Source organism: Falco punctatus (genome assembly GCF_963210335.1).
Source record: "Falco punctatus genome assembly, chromosome: 5".
Classification (NCBI taxonomy): Eukaryota; Metazoa; Chordata; class Aves; order Falconiformes; family Falconidae; genus Falco; species Falco punctatus.
In genome coordinates this window covers 85,126,837-85,150,384 of record NC_137584.1, presented here as the reverse complement: position 1 = coordinate 85,150,384, position 23,548 = coordinate 85,126,837, and the positions used below count along the sequence as shown (strand labels likewise).

General features: G+C 35.9%; 1 protein-coding gene across 11 annotated transcripts in view; it reads left to right on the top strand.

The window, feature by feature from the left end:
- RGS7 (regulator of G protein signaling 7) overlaps nt 1-23,548 on the top strand; it is a 256,673-nt gene that overhangs the window by 126,076 nt on the left and 107,049 nt on the right. For all 11 annotated transcript variants that reach the window (XR_013928521.1, XM_080389764.1, XM_080389763.1 and 8 more), the window contains exon 4: nt 11,042-11,092. Coding sequence is in view for 10 of the 11 variants with exons in the window: in XM_080389764.1 (XP_080245890.1) it covers nt 11,042-11,092 (51 nt within the window). In the remaining variant the exon portion in view is untranslated. The remainder of the gene's footprint in view (nt 1-11,041; nt 11,093-23,548) is intronic.

Sequence of the window (23,548 nt, the reverse complement as noted above, 5' to 3'; positions counted from 1 at the left end):
CAATTTGAATAACTTAATTTCTTTTCCTTTTTGAAAATGTAGCCCTGCAGCTGATCTTTGAAGTGTAGACTCTGAGACATAGCAGTATTAAAATAATCATGGATCTGGAGGAAGTGGCAGAAAAACATCCAGCACAGCTTAATCAAAAATAGAAATTCATTTGAACTTTCTGTGGTCTATTGAATATTAAAACATTTCATATTTCAAATAGGAAAAAAGAAGCCTTGAGCGAAGTTCAATGACATTTCTGGTGTAACACTTGAATATTAGGATTAAGGAGGAAAGTTTCCACTGAGCTTCAGCAAACTTATATCTTGTATTTATTGTTGTTAGCTGAAAAATAGCTGGTCTGTGCTAGAGGCTGCAGAAGAGTGGGACCTATGTGTTAAAAATAAAAGCACTAAAAAGCCCAGATAATTACTTTGGCCAAAGTACTTTTATTCTACAACTCCTTGGCATTTTGTCAGGAAACTCATATTTTGGGGCTTTCTTTAGAGCCTGTGCCCCCACACTGGCTGGTATCTCTGAAGTTAAGTATTTTGTGCAACTGCCATGTTGTAGAATTTCTTTTTTTGAGATGAGGTTTCCCATTGCAGATGTTTCTGTAGGTGTGAGAATGGCTGGCTAATGAGCCAATTCTTGGGGAACTTCTGGGTTCTTTATATGCAATCCTGCAACTTTTATCAGGAATTTCTGCAGAGCATCACATACTGTACTTAGCATCGCTAAATCTTTCTGAAGTGAAAATAGTCAAAATAACTAAATTGAATAGCTGGGGTTATTCAGGAAATCTGTGATGATCAAAAGGGTGGTTTGGACATCAGTTTTCAGAGTCTTAAGCATAAAGAACAGTAAGAGCATGAGTCATCGAAAAAGTGTTTTGAAATAGCAACGGTGGAAAAACGCATTTTCAAACCAGCTGTATAAATTAACTATTATTGTCTAGGAACGCTTTGTGAGGAAGAAAGCATGTTGACATTGTTCCTGGGCGAATGTCAAAAATGTAAGTCAGTGTGTCTCCACTGACTTACTTCCTGGAGTCAAAGTCACAAGTCAAATCATGTCATTTATATATTTATTCCTGTTACCCCTGAATTAGGACTTCAGGATATTCCCCTGTGAAAATCCTCTGTGAATGTGAAGTGCCTAGCAAAAATTACATTGGTGCCTCACTTCCTTCCATTGCCATCTGTGTGTGGGTGTCTTTGGGGGGCAGTATGGCAAGAATTAGAAGAATCATTTCAGAAGGAAAATATAATATTTCTTGAAGATATTGAAGTGGAAATGTGAAAAAAAATTACAGAATTGTTTGAAGCAATAGTGCTGTGAGGACTTTCACAAAGCCTGTTTGTTGAACTTGGAGACTGGCTGTTTTTACATGCTATTTTCAGACTGCTGATGTGAAAAAACATAAAGCAAAACTGTTTATTGTGGCAGGGATAATTTTAGGCAGCTTTTACTGTGTTATAAAGATTACCAAAGTGCAACTTGCAGACACTTACTGATATGTGTGTGAGAGAAAGAACACATTTGACTAACAGTGATACCTGATTTTGTAAAAACGAAGAGGGTAGAAGTTGCTGTATGTGATGGCAATGCTACAGAACGTTAATAAGGTTGCTTTGAATAGTTGCACTGCTACTTTGATGATTTTTTTTTTTTTTCCTAGCTTGGCTTTCTTTTAGATATTGTTTGTAATTGTGAAATCTGCAGAAACACTGTAAGTAGTATTTCCAGCTAGGTATGATGTGTTGTATTGTATGTGTTCTTTAAAAAAAATCCCAAATTAAGTAGTCTGGTTTTATATTTTAAACAAGTATAAACTAGGGTAACTGAGATTTATGCAAATCATAAAATAAGATGACCTTACAATTTATGGACACTTAGTATAGTTAAGGAGGGGAATAAAACTCTTTACAGTGGTTGCTCCTATCTACAAAAACTGCATGAAATAATGTTGTCTGTTTCCCTCTGACCACCCCAACACCATTTCTGCTTGGCAGCCCTTTAACTCTGGGTCTCACGTGTCCATATTGCCCTGGAATATTTAGCATGTACTCTCAGTATAGTCCTAGCGTAAGTGTATCATTTTTACTTCCCCGGAGGAAGAAAGCCATTCAAATGACTGAGGATATGCCTTCATTTAGAAATTTCAGCAACTGCTGAATTACTGAAAAAAAGTTTCATTTCAGTACTTGTATACAAATACATAGGATAAAGGAAAAAAAAACCACCTGCCTTGGTGTTGCTTTCCACTGAGGATCACGAAACTAACAATAGTTGTTTGTATGTTAAGTTCTGAAATTTGCTTGCTCATTAAAAACGAAGACTTAGGATATGATCTGTGAAATTATGTGGTGGTTCCTTAGCAGTGAACTCCAAAAAATTGTGCTTATCGATCTACCTGTTTTCTATACCAAGTTGTCAGCAAGATACAGTGAAACAGCTTGTAGACTTAAAAAGAAAGCCAGATGAGTTATTTATGCCAAGTAGCAAATTTGTCCTTCAAAGATGTATCGTCAGTTTTCCTGAAGTAATCGTTGATGAATTTTCAGAGTGAGAGTTCAAGATATTTCAGCAACAGTGGTGTTATTGTTGCCCTTTTCCATGTTATTTCAGGAACCAGAGGACAAACTTGGGATAGGAGTCACATACCCATTTCCTTCTGGGCTTTTCTTGAGGGAGGCTGCTTCCAAGCTCATACACCGCTTTGCGCGACACCAGCATGCACTTGCTGATGCTGTTCTACTTCCCATAAACCAGCCTTCACGGCAGTAGGGAGGGGATTCCGGGTGCTCAGCTCCCCATAACGGGTGTCCTACAGGGTAGCAAATAATTTATTTTCTCCTGTTATCTCCCAAACTATTTAACACAAAAGCTCCAGCAAAAGGATTTAAAAGGAGCTCTGGCCAGAATGCTTAAAGACTGAGGTGAAGACTCTCAGGTTCGAATGCCTGTAACAGGTGGTGTCTGAGCAGAAATTTGGACTAAGTTACCTCGTGCTTTAGAGAATACAATTAGCAGACAGTAGAGGATGTTCTCTTCGACATGGAGTTTCTCATTTTTTTGTATAAAGAAGTTATACCGTCACTGAGAGAGAGAGAAAAATTTGTTCTTTAGGCTGGTAGCTAGGCACTCACCTACGAGGTGGTACATCAATATCGAGGAACAGCTTTATTCCCTATTGATTTACACAGTACACACTAGCGTTGTGAAGAACACGGACACAGTTATGCTTGGTGTTTGGAGGGTTCCTGCTCTCCACTTGGAGATGAATCCAAAGCTATAGAGGATAGGATTTAGCTCGAGAGCTCCCAAAGATAATCAGGGAAGGAAAACATGATGAGCTGCTGAATTCTTAGCTATTTCTCTCTTAATAGACCCAAATATATTTGCTTGTGTTTGAAGGGTGAAGAGACGGATCGATTGAGAGGAGAAGGATAGGTCATAATGATGAGAAAAACTGAAAGTCACTTAGCTTCTAATCTTCTTTTACCATTATTGAAGATTTCTGCTGGATGGGAAATCAAGTAGGTCTCAAGATAAGCCTCTTTGGCTCCTTGCTCATATCAGGCTTTAGAAGTTTTACCTGGAGTATTCATACAGAATTTAAAAATGAAGTGGTTTTTTTTTTTTGTTTCCCTGTTTGGAGATGAAGATTTCTGATAAATTAAATTTCTTCAGGGACACTTTATGGCATTCAGAATTCTGCTTGTATTTCCTGCTTCTTTCCCCCCACAAATACCTTTTACATAAAAGAAGTTGTTAAGATTTTGTTGCCTGGGGAATGTACAAAATAGTCTGTTATTTCTCCATGCCACCTGAACACTGATACTTTATTATAGTCAAACAAGATCATGTGACTTTACAGCATTTTGAAGAAAAGCATAAAAATTCCTTTATGATAGAATGAATGAGCTGGGTTTTCATACTGCTTAGTTTTTCTAAACAGCATCACTCATGTCTTGCAAATGTTTAGCATGAAGCAATATTCTTCAGCAAGATGCTAAACTCTAGTGCTTGTTATAACAGCCTTGGGATTACAGGGGTCCCATCTGTGGTTACTGGTGTATTGCCAATTACGTACAGCTACTGTCATCTGTAAAACAGTCACTTGTGACTGTTGAAGAGATCTAAGTAGATGATATCTTTTGAGAAACTTTAGAGATAAATGTTGCTGGAATGAAGCAGCCATTCCTTTTGCTGGAGAAGACGGACCCGGTGTGGATTAGCACTTCTAGGATAGAGTGAGCCCTCATAGTCTTTAAGAACCAGATTTCTGTTCTGAAGCTTGGTTATGAGGCAGGGCCTGACTGCAGAATTTGCATTACTGGAATTTGTTTGTCACCTCTATTAAATGATTTCATGCAAGTATGGAAGCGGAAGAGACTTTTCACATCCTGTGTTAGCTTTGTCACAATATGAAAGTAGATTAATTTTCCTCTCTAAGGCAGAGATTCAGTTAATTTAAAAATCTGAAGCAACACAGGGTTATGCTAGCCAGAAGTATGGAACCTTTCTGCCCTTCTAGGCTTGACTATTGTTGAGGGCTACTTTTACAGTCTGGATTTAAAGGGTCCAACTCAAGAGCAGTAGGATGATTCATTTGAGGGTTTTATTTCTGCGAACCACTGTGTCCGTCTTCACTTGAAAAAAAAAAAAAAAGCATATCGCAGTTTATATTATTCTAGAACTAGAAGACCATAATTACTTCCGTGCCTGAGTAGTTTCATTAAAATATGTCATATTCTTTGTACAGTTAGTATAGATGAGATATTTTAAATCTGCAACTGGTACAAGCTCCCTTGAGGTGTAAGGGTACTAACAAATGTGTGGTCCACCTCCAACTATAAGAAGTCAAAAGAATAAGTTTATGCATTGATTTTCATCAATAATTTTAAAAAGCAAGTGGCAGAAATAAGTGTGTGAAAGTTGAGGTGCAAATTTCCTTAATCAAACTGCACTTTGGTCAATGATGTCTTTCTTTCAAAAGTCAACCCATTTAAATAGTAAAGGTCAGTAGGCTAAATCTGTAAATGCAATCAGCAATGTATTAAAATTATCACAGTGTCATCTCTGTTGCCACTCCTGGTAAAGAATTATACATGATTAGGTCTATACATTCATTTTACAATAATCCAAAAGAAGAGAGAAAAGAAAGAGAAAACTGTTAAATAAAAATACAAGGTGGAATGATTTTAAATTAGTATAAAATAAATCCAAATTTAGTTACACATCTTCTTTGTATCCTTATCTTTCTCCCCCCCCCCCCCCCCCCTTATCTCTCTTTTTTACCATCTAAACATTTGTTACCAGCTTACTTCTTAAACTAAGAAAGAACCGGGCAATCAAAGCACCTCTAAATACATTTTCTGTTAGACTGAAATCCGATGCGGTTTAGTACTGATTATAGCCCAAATTTATTGGGAAATAACCACTTGTTCCTTTAAGTACTATTGCAACCCCAGCCTCAGAGAGGAGACTCTTACACCCTTCTGTCTTTCACTTTTCTGTGCACAGCACTATCAAAGTGATGCAAACCTCCTCCTTGCTCTGTTATAATAGATATAGGGGAAAAATAACCTGAATAATCCAGTATGGATACAATTATGTTTTTTCCATAAGTATACTAAAAGCTAATATAACCATTGCTTTTCTTCCCTCTGCCCTGAAATAAGTTACTTGATTTCTTTCAGTTACATGCATACAGAATTCATACAGAAACTATACTTCTCAGAGAAAGAAAAGAAATTGTAAAATATCCATTTTGCTATAACAGAGTAACAACATATGCTCGGGTTTGTGCCTGTGAAAACTTCAGGGAGAATGCAGATCATCTTGTCCCATTCACCCATTCAGTGAAAGCCCATTCTTGCAGAGTTCAGCTCCTGGAGGGCAATTTTTGTGAGAAAACAACTAGGGCTGAGAACCTGACAGGCCACCAGCCTCTACAGTCTCCCTGCTCATCTGATCTAGTTTCTGTGTTTCCAGTATCTGAATCAGCGGTGAGAAACGCAATTACATATTATATTTTTTTCAGGCACTCATGATGAAGGATTTTGAAATGTGCATCAGTAACTAAAATTAATTTCCTCTTGTATCACCATGAAGTAGTGTGACAAAGCAATGGTGTTGAAGATGGAAGTAAAAAATGACACAATTTCCTCCTCCCCCAATGAAACAAACAAACAAAACCAAACCAGAACCCCAAACCAGTGGTAATGCAGAGCTCTTTCCTTACTAATTCAGTAACAGTCCTGTTGTCTTAAATTTAGAAACTGGTACTTTCTAGAGTAATGTTTATTAAGTTTTCCCTAGTGTGAGTTGCCCCGCGTAAAGTTCTCCAGGTTCTCAAGTCCGGGTGGTGGTGGTGAAGTGCTGAAGGTGACCCAGCTGACCAAGGGGTTCCCTCAAGGGAGCTCCCAGATGATCTGCTGCTGCCTTTCAGCAAAAAAGCAACTACCCAACAGGCCCAGCTTGCCAGCTTTCCCAGCACAGGGTGGTTGTGTTGCTGTAGAGAGTTCAGATGGCAAAAGTCTTGATGAAGATAGAGTGTTTGCTGGATTGTCAACAACAAACCCCTCTCTTGGTATCAGTAACGCAGGGGAGCTCCCTGTCTCCCTGTCTCTCTTCATCATCTGTAAATACCTTGAGGTCTACAAGTAAAAGTAAGAATAGATTTTAGTTTCTAAACTAATATATTAGCAGTAAAAGAGTATTTTTTTGAAAGACTATGTCTCCTTATGAAATAAGAAATCGTTAAGTTTCTCAGTGGTCTTATGGTTTGTGATTCCAGTTAATAAAATATACTTTTTCACAGCTTGAATCTTCTTCAGCTAAATATGTTTTTGAATTGTTAAAAAGATAGGGCATTGTGAACTTTTTATTTTATTTTGTCGAACTACTATTCATATCTTTTTGTTGTCAGATCAAGACTTACATGGCTTATTGCATCTATGCATAAGAAAAGATAGGTCTATGATTCCTGTGAGATTTTCTACAGTTCAGAATTAAGACCTTTTTGAAATGCACTCTGTGAAGACCTGTTTAAAGTAAGAGTTTTGTTCTTGAAAGCTAACCTTAGCATTGCTCTGGCCTTTATGACTTTGACTTGGAAATTAGCATTGCAGTGTTCAGAGAGCACACTTTCTTCAAAAATATTTTCTTAAGATGCTGGATGGGTTCAGCAACTGCTATTTTTGGTCCATTTCATTTCAAATTAATCTCTTGTGGAGTTTTCAGGAAGTAGATTTTACAAAGAACATGCCTTATTCTTTTTTTGCTTATATATGAACACAGACATAATTTTTCCCTCTTTCTTTAAAGAAGTTGAAAGTTTCTCATATTTTCCTGCTTGAGTAAGGTCTTGTAAATTTTGCTGCCTTTATCTGGATAGGTGCTGGCATTTAAAGAATCTCACTGTTGGCTCTCAGGCTCTGAGTGTAAAAAACCCTTTTTTTTCTGTTTTGTGTTTGTGCTAGCTGTAATTTATTATTACAGATTATCACTTTGCCTTGTCCAGTTTTGCTATAGAAATTGGCATGAAAATTGAGGCTTTTCCTGGGATTTCAAATTTCAGTTGGCAACTTAACTTCAGTCTTTTCCACCTTAGAAATTTAATAGCCAGCTTGCCTTTTAGCTGCATTCTGGGAAGGAGGCAGTGAGAACTGGAGAATTTAGCTTGAGAATCTACTTTGAATATGTTATTGTTGGGGCTTTGTTATCACGTTACCAGTGACTGGCACATTTAACAGTACACAAAAACTGAGTATTGTTCTTACATGGTAAACATTTTCTGTTTTGGAGTGCTGAAGTTTTCCTTTTCAGAGGAGTCCAACACCAAGGTAGCAGGTTCCCTAAAATGTCTTTTTGATAGATTCCTGGTGATAAGGCAGATTCAGATTTGAAGGTTAAAGATGTTTTATCCCATATTAGTTCCCTTTTACAAATAATGAAGTCTGTAATCTCTTTCATCCTAATTCTTGGATCATATTTCCTGTAGATGTGAGATGTGGTGTATGAAAAATGACATGAATTTACTGGTCATCCAATTTTCAAAGCTAGGACTCATAGGAAATATTGTTTTCCTGTAAAGCATTCGCCTGTTTTGCTACCTTGTTCTTTTCCTGAGGTAAGACATTAGAGTAATGGTTTTCTTTTTCAGAAACACATTTGCATAAGTAATAAACCTAGAAAAGGGCACAGAAATGATTGAATGAAATAATCTTGTTGATTAGACTTTAAAAGATGCAGCTAAAAAAACACACAGCAAGCTGTGAAGATAATACTTTTATGATTCTTTTTAGGACTAGAGGTGGCCACAATCTCCCAAAAGAATATCAATGGATAAATTTCTCACTTGTTCTATGACAGATTGTTTGCAACTTTGTTTTACTTGAATAGCCTTCACACTAGAGGGAGGGTGTTCATGTTAATATTTATTCATCTGGGCTTTTGTCATTGAAGCCATGCAGCTGAAATCATTGGAGTGTTCAAATGTGATAGCTGGCTTAAACTGCTGTTCAGGCTTTTGGGTACCAGGGGAATAGCTTTGGTGTAAAATGTGAATAGAGCAGTAATGAACTTTCAAAATCAGATGATGCAATTGTCAAGAAATCCCATTTCCCACTATTATTTATAATAAGCCAGAAGACAGTATAATACATGGAGGTGAATTTCTGATGTGCAGACCACATGTGCAAATGTGATGCCAGGAGCTGAGGACTGAGGAATATAGCGTGTCACTGTAGGAGAGTTTTCAAGAGAGGTAAAGTGGAAAGAAGTATTTTAAGGTGAGGTAAAAAGAATAGAAAATTAATTCCCGTATGATACCTGAGAGATTTGAAGGAAACCAAAGCTGAGAATCAATATTCAAAAATGTCATGTTGCTTTTCTGATTACTTTTTGTCTCTGACTTCTGAAGATTTAGGAAAATATTTAGGGATTACTAACTTCTCTAGTCAGCTGACATAAAAATAGAGCTAGGCTTGGAACTGTGTCATTGAAATCTATGAAGTTTCATCTTATTCTAAGCTAAAATTCTTCCTTCAGTGTCAGCCTTGTTAAGTTCATATGTATAAATAAAGGACAAATTGTATTTATAACAATGCATACAAATAGACTATTTTGAGGTAGGAATGTGTCTGAAACATCTTGTACACATCCAACAGCATGCAGACATAAATTGCCTCACTTAAAGAATAATTCTGTGTAAATGCTATGAAAAATTGTGCCACTGGAGTTTATCAAAATTTAGACTTGTAACATAGTAATGAAAATCTCTGCTTTGGACATGGTTATAAAATCTCCACAGTTTTCATTGGTATGTCATCAATTTAGTAATGCATACACACTTCCAAAGTTATGATACATTCAACCAGGCTTTGCAAATCTGTGAAAAACTATACAATAAGTGCAGCAAAGATTATAATTTTGCAGCTCTTATTTTAAAATTATGAAAGTAAGGAGAAATAAATGTTCTTTATTCTCTGATTTATTTATTTTTTATATTAATTTTCTTAAGAAGACCAAAGGAAATCATGCACTATGGGAAGTACAAGAAGGAATCTCAATCTAGGGAGTGACGGGAAATACCCTCCACATTCTAATGTTATGTGTTACTGCCCAGTCATGAGATTTTATTGTTCTGACTTGGATTATATGTATGTAGATTGTGTAGATTTTTATTATATTTTTAAATCTAAGGTTTAAAAAGGAATCATGTTACTATGTCTGCTGAGGAATGGATGAGCAATTAAAATATTGTTTCTATAAGGAAGTCTTAGGTGACATGTCTCTCTAGTATGTCACTTGTCTGAACTGGAAGCATGATGCAACCATCATGAAACATGGAGACTATGCACATAACTTTCCTCAGTGTTTCAGTATATTTTTCCCCTTAAGCCAATTTGCTTATTGAAAGTTGCTTAAATCATGAATGTTTCTGTCTTTTTTTGTCTGCAGAACTGCTTCATAATTTATTTGGTAATTCATGCTCACAGTGGGTGAAGTCCAACTGTAGCTTTCAGTCTGAAAAACAAGACTGACCAGCTTGTGACTTGGCACATATTGTGCAAAGTGTGATAGGAGGCGCATGGCCAAGAGGAGCATGGAGGTGGGCTTGGAAGAATACTCGGTGCGAAAGACAGCAGGGAGTCTGGTATGGAAGGTGTTAAGAGGCGAGCATCATATGGCACCTTAAAATAAGGACAGGAAATTCAATAGGAAGAAATGGATAGGCAGTAAATGAAGGGATACAGAAGAAGAGAGATCAGAGTGGTAAGGGAAGAGCTTTAGCACCAGTGGAAAAATGAGTTCTGTCAAGAGCTTAGCCATGAGGCGGAGTTTGAAAAATTGTTAGTACACATTTAGGTAACCAAATATGCCATTACTGGTAGCCAGCAGAATGGGTTGAAAGTAACTACAGCAGAAGTGATACTTAAATAATCTAGTTACATAGTAAATAAATCAAATGATAGTTAAATAATTAGATAGTAAAATCCAGAAGGTAAAGTTGAACACAAAGTGCAGCTCCTACAAGCAGCTCATAATGCCATGTTTCAGTCCCAAGGAGGTTTTTAAGCCTCCAGCATTGCCTGGAGCATATACTCCATAGACTGCATAATCACAATATGTATTGCATTTACATTTTCCAGGTTTCATTTGTACAGTAATTTGGAGGGTGGGGAAAACTTACTAAGTTAATAAAATGTTGGGTTTTCTATGTAAATTTTTCAGTAATGTGTTTTTTGAAATGCAGGCTATTATCATACCCTTAATGCACTTCCATTACGTTTCATGAGTCTTGGCCTAAAGAAAGGAGTGTTTTGTTTCTTTGCTAAAATATAACTAAAAAACCCCCTCAAAAACCCAAACCCAAAACTAAAAATAAAAAATAGAAAGTTCTATTTCTTTCTAGACAAACTGAGCAAAAAAAATTAGATACTCCTTACATGGTAGAACAATATTAATTGGCTCAGGGAAATGAAGAATAGGAAGAGGAAACTTATTAATCTAAAAATGCCTTTTGTTTTGTTCCTAGGTTCAGACATTGTTCAATGGTTAACGAAGAACTTATCTATAGAAGATCCAGGTAATTTATCTTTTTCTTTTTTTTAATGTCTGAAAATTCTAGTCTTTCTTTTTAAGGGATTGGACTTGACTTTGTCTTCTGTTGCAATGGGGGAAGCCAGGCAGCATTTGAACAATATAATTTCAAAAGTAAAACAGATAGCATCAAACCTTAGAAACCTTTGCTAAGAATTTGAGGATTTTGGTTTCTTATTTGTCTGGAGCAGGTACCAGGAAACAACATGATGGCCAAGAATGAAAATGTTGGCTGTTTTAATTAGTAGAAAATTAGTTTAAGTTCTACGCCATGTGAAATTTACTCGGTGTCATGCTAAATAGTTTGTTAGATGTGCTGTTTTCAAAACAGAATTTTTCAATATATAAAACATAAACAGAATTAATAAAATATGCTTTTGTACTGTAACCAAGAGCTGCACTTCTGTTCTTAAGTTTGGACACTTTTATAGCATCCTAAAGGGAAAGTGAACTGTAAATAAAATCAGTGTGATGAGGAGGAGCCGTTCATGGCTTGATCAGCTGGGTTGGAACGTGGAAGTAAAGATTTGGTTCCAGGCTCTGCCACAGGTTTCCTGTGTGTCCAGCAAAAAACACAGTCTGATGCTGATATTTATATGCCTGATTTGCAGGAATCTTGTTACATGATCTGAAATTTTCTGGAAAGGAATGATTTCTAGTATAAAATGCTGAATGGCAGAAATAAAATATTTTGTGGAAGTTCCTATTATCTTTTGGTTAGGGGAAAGATAATCTTCCTTCTTTAATGTGTGGTCAAAAATACTTATTTTTCCTCTCTCCATTTCAGACTTTTGGAAATTGAATTTATGTTTTATTTTGTTTTCTTTTTTTTTTTTAATTTTAAATAAATGTTTTTCTGTCATATTAGAAATGGAAGTATGATGATTTTTTAATTCTAGAAAAAACAAAATGTGTTTAAAACTGTTTAAAATTGTGACTTGGATAATGAGGAACTATTATAAATACATCATTCAATATTTGGAAGTAGCCAGTTCACAACTTACTGATATGTTACATGAAAGGGATAACTAATTGCTTCCAGTTTTGTTTAACTTTACACAGAGTGTTATATGTTTGCTTCCTGAAGATAAAGTGGAGGTTGAACCACAATATGTGTGATATTGTATTTCTCAGTTGTCAGCTACGAAACACTCACCTATCTATATTTATCAGTTTGAACGATTGCCATTGTATGTTTATTTGATATGGAAGCTTAGCCTTTATTTGTCAAACCCAAACTGCAATATTGGGATAGGCTGTCATTCAGATTATCTGGTTGTTGGGAAATTGGAACAGAAGAAACCTGAAACTAAATGGAAAACATCCCTATGTTGATATCCAATTAAAATTAAACAAACGCACAAACTACTAACATATGTTACCAGAACACCACAGAAATTTAATTTAAGATGGGTTTTATCTTCTCAGATTGCATGGGTGGAGAAAACTATCCACAATGACAAAAATGTCTTATGCATTAGTCCTAGCCCAAAGTCAGCTATCTGGAGCTGGCTGGATGCAAACCTTCAGAAAGCCAGTCACCCTAAATGCTGCCTTTGGGTAGTGCTCTGAATTGCCAGGTAGCAGAGTACCTGGAAGATGGTGAGCAAGAGATATTTACATGCAAGACTTCTGAAAATATCCTTTTTGGTAAAATCTTTTCAGTATGTGAGCTGTTCCAGTTCTAGACAAGAAAATCCAGAATTTCTTGTGGAAAAGCCCTAAATTTTTATGAATGGTTATCAGCAGTGTGTCAGACTTTTACTGTGGCTGCTTTTTAAAACTCCCCTGTACAGCCCTGTTGCAAAGCTTTTGTGAAGCTATGCAATTTTGTGATGCAGAAACAATGCCTGTGTTTGCAATGAAAATTATCATCTCCATCTAATTCTGACATCAACATCATACCTGTAAAAGCAACATAAAGCAGACCTTGCTTCATATATTTTAAGAGTGTACTCTACTACTGAAAAAAAGAAAAAAAAAATAAGGACAATTTGCTCATCATCTACCAGTGCTGTGAACTACTCTTGTGAGCAAGGCATGCAAATTGTGATTTAAAGGGTAAGCAGACAGTTAGATTCGCAGAATCATAGAACAGCCCAGGTTAGAAAGGACCTCAAAAAACCATCTGGTCCCAACTTTCATGGGAAAGGGAGCTTAGATGAGATTATGTAGCATGCTCCCTGTCCAGTCACATCTTGAACACCTGTAGTGGTGGGCACTGCACCACGTCCCTGGGGAGGTTGTTCTAGTGATTGATTGTTCTCATTGGAAAAAAAATATCTTTCTTATATTGAGATGAAACATCTCCCTGTACAACTTGTACCCTTTGCCCCTTGTCCTCTCCATGTGGCCCCTTGTGAGAAGAGTCTGTCTTCTTTGTAGTTGCTCTTTAAGTACTGGAATACTGTGATGAGGTTCCCCCCAAGCCTTCTGTTCTCCAGGGTGAAAACACCTAACTCCTTCAGACAACTTGTTCTTTGGTAAAACAAAGAACTGGTAAGAGGGAAGTGACATTACTGTACATTATATTAAAAAAAAAAAAAAAAAAGTCACATTTTGTACTGCAATCTTTCTGCTTTGCTTTGCATTGGGAATACAACTCCAACACCATTTCAATGGAAATGAAGAAGGCTGCTTTATGGATAATGGGAAAACAAAGGGCAGGAGAAGGTCTGGCAGCAACATTTGTTTTCACTGCATTAATGAGTGTAAAGCTATTATCTGGAAACAGCAATTTCAAGTAAAAAATAGTTGCAAGTATAAATTGCCAGTCAAAAAAATCCTGCACAGTTTTCATAAATGGAAAATAATTTTCTGTAGAAGATTTGAAAGATTTTGGCTTGCTTCAGTAAATCTCCATCAAGAAAATAAACTGGGGATGATGGGTGGATTCTGCTAAATTATACCAGATTTGAAGTTATTTCAGTGGAGCAGAGTAGACCTTTTGCCCAGAATAGCTGTGTACAACATACAGTTGCTGTTATATTGTTTGCTTTTCAATATGTACTTAAAAATGTTTGTTTCAGCCTACAACTCATCTGTAAAATTTTAAGGAACAGAATTTATCAAAGTTATTTTTAATGTGCTTAATTCAATCATAAAAAAAAGCCTACTCTCAACCTGAAAAGAAGCAATTAACTGGGTTTACAGAATTGTGAGGGCTTGTGGTTTGGCACTTAGACATGTTTGTTGAATTGACCATTACAGGGTAAGTGCTGACTCTTCGCTGATGGTGCCAATTACTCTTAATGCGGAAAAATCTAGTTTGTTTTTCTATGTTGTTTTTTTTTTTTTTTTCAAAATTATAATTAGTATTGTGAAACGTACCAGACTGACCACACTAGAGATTGAAGTCCTTTTAATCCTTTGTGGGGGAAAAAAAAAAACCCAAACAACAAAAAAACAGAAAGGGTACACGAGCTGATTTAATGGTGTCAGCTGAAATTGCAAACAGACTAATTCTGTATTTAGTTCCTGCACTGATTTCTTTGATACCCTTTGGGCAGACACTTGATTTCTCTATTCCCAAGCATTCCAACAGCTAATGGTAAATCGTGCTGTTGTACATTTAAGGAAAAAGAAAACAGTGTCAGTTTAAAAGTATTTTTATAGTGAAATGTGTGTAATTCACAAACACTCCTTTCTTCCTTAAGCCAGCCCACGAAGAATTTCTACCTAGGTGGCTCAGAAAAAGCCTGGAAGAATTGATAGTATGTTTAGCTGTCACCTCCTTGTTCCTTTACTCTTGAATGTTGCTCATTTAGTTTTCTCATATCTGCAAAGCCAATTGAATTTGGCTAAAGGCATTTAGTCATTGGATGGTTACACTAGCAGAGCCACAGTACTGTGGCCAGCTCCAGAACGTGCAGACTTTGCATCCAGGTGCAGCTGATGCTCTGTTGAAGGAGTTTTCTACTGCTCTTGGATATCAAGAACTACACTAAAAGCTGTGTCATATATAGACTGAATCAAGCTTTTAAAGTTACAAACCAAAACCGAGACTGTACCTTGAAATAGACATCCTCCTGTGGTTTTTGAACTTCAGTTCTTGACATTAATAGTCTTTTCACTCAACTGCTGTAGCTAACTTGATGCCTACCAGCAACCATGTAAACTGTGGTCACTAATCCAGTGCAATAACAAGGGAGGACTCAGTAGCACAACATCTGTTTGTGTTTCTTCCACCTTTCCCTCCTTTCCTTTGTAGTAAAATCTCTCTCCAGCAGCTACTGTATTAATAATGACATTGATAATACACAGTACTTCCTCTAAAGAGTTAAAGGAAAAATACTAGGGTTTTTACTTGAGTTTACGAAAGTGTACTTGAAAAATTGATCAGCTCTAAGTTATTTCTGCCCCATTCCCCATGCATATGCAGTAAGGTAGCAGCAAAGAGCAGATGCCAGACGAGATGTTCTAAACAATTGCCATTTGGGAGACAGCACTAGACAGCTGCAAGCTAAGGGAGGTTCTTGCAGAGTTTGCTAACAGAGAAAAGAGCCTTTTATGAAAAGGAAGAAAGAAGGGAGTGGAAAGTTCATGCTTATGTTTGCAGTGTTTGCATTAATCAAAACTTGTGGAAATACAGCAGGAACAGAATACCTCCCATTTATCAACTTAACTAAAAAAAAAAAAAAAAAGTTGATAAATGTCATGACATTGCCTGCACACATACCATAACCCTCATGCTAGGAACCCAGGAACACCAAGACACTCATTTTTTTCATGTCTAACAGAAACTCACATACATTTTATTCAAGGAGGCAAACCACATGAAACTTTGTTGAATCTGGTGTAAATAACTTTCTGACTTTATTCTAATGAATGAATTTGATCTGAGCTTTTCAGGTCCTGTAACATTTAAATGGAATAATGACTTTAATTTCAGATGAACAGAAAGTAAAGCTCCAATCCTGCTTGGGAATAAAAAATGTCAACACTTACAGAGATTGCTTTAGCACCAATAGTAGCAATGTTCTGATACTAAAGCAAAATAAAGTATGGGTCAGTTTTCCTTTAGTTATGTGTAGCATGGGTGGCACGTACCTGTGTGTGGTAATCGATGGGCTTCTAGCCACTGCTGTCGTCTCAGAACTGCAATGGTAAATGTTCACGTGCAGTGGTTATTTTATTTGCCCAAAGCCTTTAGGCAAATTTTGGACATGGTGAACAGAGGTGTGTTGCTGTAATTCAGTTGTGACAGGATAAATCAGATGTAATGGAATTTGTGTTTCTCCACTGAAGCTTTTCTGGTTTGGTATAACCTGTTACCCTGTGCAGACTGCATTTGTTAGGAGTGTCTCCCAAGAGCACAGCGAGCAGCAGGGCCAGCCTGGAGTGAGCTTTTACTCTACACATGTGCTGGTACTCTTTGGGCAGCCTCAGTTCCATGTAGTCACTCTTGAAGGTGATGAACATGTTCCTAAGTTGGCCAGTTTATTTTCTCACTTGCAGAGAGGTGGTAGGCTACATCAGTGCTCATTTCCAATTTCCTTTCAAGGAGCAGTCGTTTCTTCTGATATGTTTAATAGCGTGGCAGCTGGTTAAAAATGAACAGTTTTTTAGACTTGCAGGGAAGAAATGGAGTTTGTGACTTGTCAAGATGCAAAGAGTTGATGGTATTGTCAACAAATTACTCCCATTACATAGGCAGATAGGTCAAGCTATCGCAACTTGCTTCATCATACTAAGTATGTCTAAACAAAACTCCTCCTCCCTGGTTGCCTTAAGATGGCATTATTTAACAAGAGACTATATAAAATAACTTGCATTTTTTTATCCTAGTAATTAATACACTTTGCTTGTAGATACCAGGATTTATGTATAATACGACATTGTAAACGCTGAAAATCCCCTTAGAAACCACTTACTAAACAGTAAAAGATATTATCTTAAAATATTTATGAATATAACAGATTATATTTGCCAGGTAAAAAATACCTAATATTATTTATCATTAAAGTAAATTTATAAACTTCTGCATTACCTATAAAGTAACTGTTTAATTTACAAATAAATTTCCATGTCGGAGTAATGGGTAAACATCACGAGTATGGAATTTGCTGCCTTCTAGGATAATTTGCTGTATAATGGTAAGAATAAAATTTTATTACTCCTATTGGTATGACAAAATACACATGTTCTATAACATTGTTTCTGTGACCAACTTGTTTGCTATTGTCAATAGCTTACTAATTCAAAATCGATCTCTCTTGTTTCAAATCAGGTTTTAAGCAACCTGATCTAGTGGGTGGTATCCCTGCCCATGGCAGTGGGGTTGGAACTGGATGATCTTTAAGGTCCCTTCCAACCCAAACCATTCTATGATTCAACCATAACTTGCGTGTCCAACACATTTCCTATATAAACCAGAACTCTACTGAAAGCTTTTAAATTGAATTTTTCTTAATACTAGCCCTGATTCCATTGCCATATCTTCAAAACTATTTATTTTTAATATGAAATAATTCATGCCTTTAATATTAAAGTCTCCAAATTCTACTCAAAATTATTTTCAGTGGTAAGTGTAATACCGTCACATGACATCTCCTTCTTCCTCCTTTGTTTTAATCATTAATAGTGAAATTCCAACCCCACAGAAGGCTGAAGGTTTTCTCATTAACTCCAAAAGAAACAAAATTTAACTAGATGCCTTTTAAAGTAGAATAAGATGTAACATGGCCTTTAATCTATATCTTAGGCTACACTCCAAGAGCTGGTTTACAAACAGTGTCTGATAGTTCAGTTTTAAAAATTGAAACAAACCAACAATCAGCATTTTCTTTAGAATTCAGTAGGCATTATAGGTTTATTTCACTGAAGTCTTTGAGAGTCTTAGTGAGTGTAGAGTAGGAAAGTAGTGCTGGGTAGAATACAAAATACTGATTAGAAAAGTAAGTCTGAAGAAGCCTACACAGATAAAAAGTTAATGTTAAAACCATTACCAGATCCAGAAAATAAAAGCTGAAAAATCAGTAAGCATTACTTTCAAGTGATTTCATTGGAAAGAACTTCATATGCTCTGTTGCACCAATTTAAAGAATGTATTTCCTTTCTGTCACAGAACAAATTAACCTATGAGCAATCTAAATTACACAATTGAAATCTTTACCCATGAAGTTACCTTAAAGTATACAGCTTCATCATAAAGCTATATATATGATGAGCTATTCAAAACTGATTCTGGCTCCTTCCTGGTGATTTATAAAGTCTGGAAAGCTTTATAACGAAATCACAAATTGGGCTATTTTTGTTGCTTAGCTTTCATTGAAAATTCTCCAGATTGTTCTTCTAAGGAACTGGTGTTCCTAAACTGGGTCTCTCCCAGTGTTGTACCAATCTCTTTTCCTTGATGCCATCACTCAGAATATGGAATCAATATCTTGGCATAAGGCAAATGTATGTAAAACCAATATTAACTTCCTACTGATGCATCAGATTTTCAAAATAACTGGCTTCAGATACCAGATCCTGCTGATTCAAAAATATTATCTTTTCCCTGTCTTTTCTGCTTACATGCTAAGTCTCTACATGAGTAGCTGCCTCTTTTTGATTATTCAGCAGGGTCAGAGACTATTATGCTACTGTCTTCTTTAACAACAATAAAACATATATATATATATATATATATACACATATACACTTAGCTAAGGACAAAATTACAACTGAAGAATCATACAAAAGGTATGCTCTTATGCTCTTTGAGGAGCAACTCAACTTTTAGAAAGAAAGCTTATTCATTAATTGCATAAATTAAATTATAATGACCTTCCTAAAAAAATATTTGATCTCATTTTTGCTAAAGTTACTAGGAAACGTTGTGCTTTTCTTACTGTTTGACAGCCCTCTTGTGAACCTTTGGGATCGTACCAAGTTTTGGAGGTTTAAGAGGAAGAGCGTTTACTAATTCCCAATTCATACTGGCATAATTAATTAAAAGCAGCTAAATAATTGTCTAGAGACTTTTAGCTTTCTTCTTCCTTGTTTCTTAGAGAACTGCTATATAGTAATGGAAAGCACAAGTAGGTGGAAGTGAGATTTTAGACAACTTAATTGAATAAAAAGTTGAAATCCTATTTCATCTTGCTAACAGCTGCTGCAGCTATATATAGTCAAGTAAACAAAAAATTTTGGATATTTACCTGCTATATGTAGTATCTGATGACTGGAAGGTTAATGTAAGGCCTTCTTTTGATTTTGTTAGTAATTGTCCTTAGACGGGTTTTCAGTTTTCCCTTAGCATGTGTAGAGAACTGCTGCTGTCCATGCAAGAGCATAGTGACAGTTCAGGATTAATGGAACTGCTGAGTGCTTTAGTTTACTATGCAAAGGACATTCCTTGCCATTTCATCTTGGAAAGATTAATATTTCTTAGGTGCTCTCACACTTTTCAATATTTCCTTCTTTTTCTTCCCTTTTCCCTCTGCTCTCCATCTCCATGGTACATTCCCCAGTTTAATTGCATAGAATATCCTCTGGTTCTCATTTGCGTATGGCTGCTTGTTGGATCTAATTCACATGTTCTTCTCCATTCGTTTTCCCTCTGATATTTCTCCATTCTTCTAACTTCACTAGTTGCAGTCAGCCACCTACTCAAATTTTGAAGTTTTTCAGAATTTTCACTGTGTGTGTGGCAGGGTGGGTGACAAAAGCCTCATCTAACATGGTTTTGTACCTGAAAGACCTCATTTGGCTTCGGAACACTTGGATCCACGAAGTGTAAATTATCTAGTGGCAACAGAAGCTAATTTTTAGAGGTGCTAAAAAATTACTGTTCTCACTAAAGTTGGAGCTCAAATTAATTAGAAAAAAAAAATCCAAACTATAAAAAGGTTCTATTAACCTCAGTTAGGCATGCAGAAATTACATTTTATTAATTTACATTTTGTTTTGAAAGCTTTTTTCTTCATTACTATCTAATTTAAGACAATACCTTAGATAAACTGGAAAACTTAACTTTTTAATAGCTTTTAAGCTTATTAGAAAGGTTGTGAAGAACTGTAAGTGTGGAATATTTGCATCTTGACACTGTAGACTTATTTACATCTTCAAATATATTCACTAGCATGAATAAAAAAAGCAAAAATATAATAATAAACTACTGTATCATAGTAACTGTGGGGTAAATAAAATTTACATGTTTTGGTTAAGGTCCTTCAGAGAAATAATAAATGGCTGATTTATTTATTTTTATAACATAAACATTTATAACTTTTTTTTTTATATATCTATAACATGAATGGAAACTGTTATTTCTTGAGGTAGCTTCATATATTTGTCACCTAACTTAAGGATATTTTCAAGTAGGTTGGTTTGAGGAAGTTAGTGATGGGGATGTACAGTTTCATAGCTAAACCTGACATGAATTTTAGTAATACTGACTCCCACTATAATTGCATAATAAAATTAAATGTGCAGACAACTATCTAGAGAGTTTCAACTGTAAATTCCCAGGGGTTTAAAGTTCACATTAATGAACTTTTGCAAACATATGCTCTGATCCGGAGCAGTTGAAAACTTATGCCTACAAGAAATAGATCAGAAGTAATTCAGTTATTCAAAATAACTTTTACCATCGTAATTATGGCTGACTGAGAATAAATTATAAGTAAAAAAAATGTGTTTAATTTTCTGCATGGTATATTTGGAAGATATTCTGACATGCCAAAACTATGTCCAGGAAGAACAATTAATGAATCAATACATTGCAATTTCAGTTTTAATATTAAAAGAGACTCTGCACGCTTAGGGAATGTAAGCAAAAAAGTAAGTAAGTGTTTAGATGGGATAGTTAGATTTTATTTTATTTTTTAGTTAGCAAGTAAAAATCTTCTGTACAGCAAGAAAATATTGCTAAATATTTTTATTTATTTATATATATATATAAATAAATAAAGGTGGAAATGCAAATTAGGTTATAGCCAATACATCCTCTTCTGTACAGCAAGAAAATACATAGGTGGAAATGCAAATTAGGTTATAGCCAATACATGCTCCAAAATACTAGAAATTAAGTGCATTTTGCACAACAGCGTCAGTAAGAACAGAGGACAGACAGAACTGCAGTCAGACCATCCGAATCATGAGCTGTTTCTGGCAGTGGTCAGTCACAAATGCTTGGGAAGAGACTTGCACTGTAGGAGGAAGGTAGTGTAGTGGTCCTTTGCTTTGCCTGTCCAGCTCCTGGCAGTCTGAACCTTTGGGAAACCCCTGACCTGCAGGTATTTCCAGTTTCTTGTTTAATAGTTCCCAAACGACCTTTCTTTCATTGCTTTTACACCACTCCATGACAATATGTAATACAGGTTGATCAAGCATTATAGATGTTGTTGGGTTTTTTCTTTTGAAAGGTCTGCCTGATAATCATATTGGTTGACTCCAAGTTCTTCAGTTCTGAAACAGACACTTTCACAGAATCATACATAGTGCCTCTAGTTTTTCTTGAGCAGCAGCAGCTCACTTGCAGTTACTTACTGGGCATGTGGCCTTGGGGAGGGAGAGATCATATTTGAAATGTTTAGCATTTATCAAAATTCAATTCCATCTGCTGTTGTATTGTTTAGTGAATCAGCACCCTCAAGTCGTTCTACATCTCCTCACAACTCACTCCTAACTTTACTCGGTAATGCTATACTTTCAGCAAATTTTGTTATATCATCCATCACACCCTTCTGTAGATTATTTAGGATGATACTGAACAGTTCTGGATCTACTAAACACAGCTACAGTGGTTACTCCCTTTCAGTGTAATAACTGATCTCCTGGGCCTGACCTTTATTTCCATTTTTCTATGTATTGTTTTTTCCGTTACTTTCTATCCTAGATCAGCTTAGTTCCTTTAGAAAACATTTTGGGGAATCATGCCAAGAGCTTCTTAGAAATCCAAGATAATATGTTAACCAGATTTTCATGACCTTATAAGATCACTGATTCCACATAGGAATACACAGAGTTGTGAGGCACTGCATCCACCAACAAAAGTAGGCTGACTTTTCCTTTTCTGTTGCATTTGTCTTTATTTTCATTCATTCAACCCTTTACTATAGTTTCTATCATGTTGTCTATATGGGCATCTGTTGTATTCATCTTTTTTCCCCAGATTTCCCCCGAATGTATTTCTAAGACTTGAGGACACGTTTTCCACTTTTTTTTATTTTAATACTAAGGATGATTTAAATGATAAATTACACACTATGGCTAACAGTTCAGCAATTTAATATTTGACTTCCCTTAAAACACAGAGTGACCATTACGTTGACCCAGCTAGATGCTTTCGTTAATTTTATCAATTTATTTTAAAGCCTTTGATATTTTTTCTGCTGCTGTTGTCATTAGTGCTCTCTCTTCCTTCTACATTTAAATTCTGCTACTAGAAAGAAAATAGAGAAATTCAATGAGACTTCTCTTTTCTTTTTTTTTTTTTTTTGGGGGGGGGGAAGGAAGGAAGCCCTTATGAAAGAGTTTTCATTGAGCTATTTTTGCTAGTTAGTATCTGTCAGTATTTCTATATTTTTAATAGTGGAGTTTATCTGACCGAATGGACGGTCCTGTACAATTACCCGTGTAAATCCTTTGCAATGGGAAAGTGAGCACCAGGGAGCAAAAGTTGTGACAGTGGGAACATGTGATGGCATAAGACGGAGTCTTGCAACACCTAGAAAGTTTACTCTCTTGCCCTTCATTTTGATGTGTACAGTGAAATATATCTTACTTGCCAGTCAAAGAAATTAATTATAAATAATGGATGGGAGAAAACTGTCTACAAGTGATCCTGTTTGTAACAACTGCCTTGTTTTTCGGTATATATGCATCCCACATAACTGTATCTGATCACATGGGGTATCACATTCCTATGTTATTCTCTGGAAAGATACTTCCACACTCTTCATTGTTACCTTGCCTGAGGTTTGATGGTATTTTTCCCTGATGTGTGTCTCAATGACACCAATTTTCTTATAAAGCTTTTAACTCCTGCTGGATTTTAAAAGCACGGCATTCTTCCCATTGAAAGAAATACATTATTTTCAGCATTTTATGCTCTCAGTTTGCTGGAGGTATGAAAAGTGTTATAAAGAAGATTGTATTCTTCTTTACTGTATTGACTGCAGTGAGAGAGGCAGTTATTTTTTCTAGCTGTTACTGCTGTATGTTCTTTGTGTTATCTGAACTGCTTGGTCATAAGTGGGTGTTCTGTGGTTATGATAGCAATGCATGGCAATGATATAAAATTAACGGTTGATACAGTAGCAATTGATAGCAAAACAGACTTAGAGACTAAAAATGTGTCATGATTCATCTTTAACCAGCAGTAATCATAGCAAAAGTTTAGTGCTACCTATTGCTTAACCTCACCCAACTTCAGAAACTTCACATTAGCTGACATCCCTCTCGATTCAAAAATGTTTTCTTCTGTAGTTTCTTCAAGAAGAAATATTTTGTG